Raw genomic sequence first — 3,299 nt, forward strand, 5'->3', positions numbered from 1 at the left:
AGAGATCCCTCTCCCCAGATCCCCAGTGTGGACTCTGCCCGAGTTACTCTCACCCACCTCCAGGGAGCTGCAGCCACTGCTGGGGAAGTTGCTGGTGTTGGCCCGCATAGTTATTGGGTACTGCAGCTGCCTGATTACAGCCTCCTTTTTCAGACTAGTGGGGCTTGGTGCGGGCAGGAGCAGTTGCAGCAGCAGGTCCCTCAGGAGGAGCCAGCAGGGCTCCCCCAGCGCAGCAGTGCCCCTGGGTGCAGCATCTGGAGCAGCCGCACGGGGTCCAGAGGTAGCAGGCAAGGCATTGCAAGCAAGGAAGTGTCCCCAGCCAGGCCGGGCCCAGGGAGACCCCAGGACACTTCCCTGCTTGCAGTGCCCTGGCTGCTGACTCTGAGCCCCACACAGCTGCTTCAGGCACGCAGCTCAATTGGTAGCAGCAGCCAGGTGCAGACTGTCCCAATTGCCACAGGGGCTGTCTGGCTCCTCCTGGGAGACTTGCCGCTGCTGCGGCTTTTAGCTGCACCAAGCTCTGCCACTGCTCGCAGCAGCTGGTCTGCCTTCCATGTGGTCTGAAAGAAGAGGCTGCAATCAGGTAGATGCAGCACCTGGTAAGTCTGCAGGCCAGAGCTGGCAACTTCTGCAGTGGGGGCAATGGCTCCCCAGAGGTGGGGAAGAGTGACTCAGGCAGATTCAGCAGTGGGGGTTAGGGGAGGTGGATCCCTGCTTGTCTCACCACCTCCCCCTCCCCCGGGAACACCCACCCTGTGCCAGGCTAGGGCCTGGGCATGGCCCTGGTGGGAGAAGCTGCTTGGCAGGTACCCCCAGGTCCAGCACCCACTTCCAAATGCCCTGTGTTTTCTCCATTGTTGTGTCCATAGAGCGGGGTAGCACCAGCTTCCCTCCAGGGGCATCTCTCCCCCTTCCCATCTCTTCTCTGCTTCCGCCCATGACAACACCAGCACAGCCCCTCCATCCCCTCTTCATCTCAGGCCCAGGGCCACCTTCTGCCCTCCCCACAACACTTGTCCCACCCTTGCCCCCTTCTCAGCCAGTTAGAGCACTGATAGTGCTCCAGGTAGGGAGGAGAGGGGTGGGGACAACCCTGCTTCCCCAATACAACCTAGCCCAGCCCAGCCCAGCCCAGAGCTGCAAAGCATGCTGGGATCTTGGGGGACTGTGAGTCAACTTTAAGCAGGAAGAGGTCTGCGACAGAAGTTCCATAAACCAGTTTGGCCTAAATCAGTTAAGTCTGATACTACATTCAACCAGGTTTATCTTAAACCAGTTTGGGCTGTTTTGAAAGTGGTTTATGTCCACTGAATTTCTGTTGTGTTATGGCTTTAAACCAGTTTATGATCACTTAAACCAGTTTATGTGTAACTTCTGTCCCTAGCCTAGGAGAGAGGCTTGGGTGAAGGGATAGGAGTGGGGTGGGCAATGAGGCTAGGGACAGAAACTGTGCATAAACCGGTATAAGTGATTGGAAACCAATTCAAAACTGTAGCATAACAGAAGTTCAGTGCACATAAACTGCTTTCAAAATGGCTGAAAATGGTTTAAGATAAACCTGGATGGATGTAGTATCAGACTGAACTGATTTAGTTTAAATCAGTTTATTGAACTTCTATCCCAGATCCCTTCCAGATTCAAGTTCTCACGGTCCCCCAGCACCCCAGGATGCTTTGTAGGGTGGGTGGGCTACCCTTGGCCCAAGCTTGGCTCCAGCTGAGAAGGCAGGCATGCTCTACCACCCCCCGGTGTCTGGTCTGGGCCACTGCAGGCATGTGGCTGCATTTCTGGAATCAGAAGTGAATGTCTGTTCCCTTGCTTATCGGTTCAATCTGTGCAGGTTAGACTAAACTGCAGGGATTGAACCAATTCAGCCTCAGGCTTTTTGACTGTTTGTACTTAGCCTGAGGGGCAAGGGAAACTCCAGGTGAAAGCCATGGGGAACAAAGAAGCCAATGGAGAAGCCAGAAAGGGAGTTATGGGGAAAGCAACTGCTCCTAAGCTGTGTGGAGTTTTTTTTTTGAATGCATGACAGGGAATTAAAAGATGCCAGAGAAAAGCTTTTGGACTACATCTTAAGTCACTATACTCGACTCTGAAATGGCTCTTAATTTCTGCTGCCTTTAATTATGACTGTGGGCCTCCTTAAGTACATAGATGGCTTCTGTCTACCTGGCCTAATGGAAGCAACAAGCTTCCTCTGAGCAAGCCTCCAACTCCCAGGTGCCACCTTAAATTCTCTGCTCACCACTGGTCCTTTCTAGGTAACATGCAAAGACAACCGGATACTTTGCAACCTGATGACTCCACCACAGGCAGCCCCCTGACCCCAAGAGGAGGAGGTTTCTTACCTCGATCAACTGGCTGATGGCAGTTCTGGAGCATGTCAGAAGGAGGGCAGAGCACCTTGGCCAGGACTGAGGGTGCTGGAAAGGCTGGTCCCACGCCATCTTATTTCCTCCGTGTATTTGTCTCTCCCTCTCCCTCTTGGTTGCTGTCTGTTCTGCAGCCTGGAGCAGGAGGGATGAGGAATAATAGCCAGTGAGCTGTCAGCAGCACTCAGCAGTCTCTGTTAGAAGCAGCCACGTGCTGTCCTTTTCCTCTCCTTTTGCAGCTTTGCTTTCTCGCTCAGCTGCCACAGCTGACACAGAGGAGTCATTAATTAATTAGACTGGTGTCACTTACAGAATGATCTGGGCGGGTGGGTGGAGGGAGGGCAGTCGGACAGCTCCAACAGGCAGCATCACGAACAAGGTGCCGACTCCGGCTCAGACGCCCGTTCCCTGGAGAGGAAAGCTATTTGCTTAATTTGACCCTATTTCTGTACGGCTGATGACTGATTCCAGCTCGTCTGTTTTGTTTTATCCTGACCAGTCGATAGACACACTTCTTCCCTAACCAAGAAGGCTGAAAGTCAAGCTATACAGCATCTGTAGCTAGCTTCCTACTGGAGGGGCCCGATGATGTGGCAGACAGGACTTTTGCAAAGTCCTGCATTTCTCAAGCATCTTTCATCCCAAGGGATGTTGCGGCCAAGTTTCTGCATGCCGTGACTTCCTTCCGTCTCCCACTGGACTTGCTTTGAGCTGTTTGAACCGCATGGGAGAACATATATAACCTCTGCAGACAAGGCTGGCGAAAACGGTAGAATTCAGCTGGTAGACTTCCCTCGGTAAATAGGCCCTGAGTAGATTGGATCCAGGATTGGAGGAAGTTATAGGGATTGAAGGAAGTTATGTTGATGATGATTTAGGGAAACCATCCTTAAACCACTGCTGAACTGTGCTCAAATCTGCCCC

The 3,299-nt window shown here is 52.9% G+C and overlaps 2 protein-coding genes across 2 annotated transcripts in view; one reads left to right on the top strand and one right to left on the bottom strand.

Annotated features, from left to right (window-relative positions):
- Positions 1–3,279, bottom strand: part of TMIE (transmembrane inner ear) — a 53,295-nt gene extending 50,016 nt beyond the window's left edge. The window contains exon 1 of the mRNA XM_019508038.1: positions 2,352–3,279. Coding sequence (XP_019363583.1) covers positions 2,352–2,450 — 99 coding nt within the window. The 5' untranslated portion in view covers positions 2,451–3,279. The remainder of the gene's footprint in view (positions 1–2,351) is intronic.
- Positions 1–3,299, top strand: part of ALS2CL (ALS2 C-terminal like) — a 127,429-nt gene that overhangs the window by 26,794 nt on the left and 97,336 nt on the right. The gene's annotated exons all lie outside the window — the stretch shown is intronic.

This window comes from Gavialis gangeticus, unplaced genomic scaffold (genome assembly GCF_001723915.1).
Source record: "Gavialis gangeticus isolate Ggan-Ray unplaced genomic scaffold, GavGan_comp1, whole genome shotgun sequence".
In the NCBI taxonomy this organism is placed as follows: domain Eukaryota; kingdom Metazoa; phylum Chordata; order Crocodylia; family Gavialidae; genus Gavialis; species Gavialis gangeticus.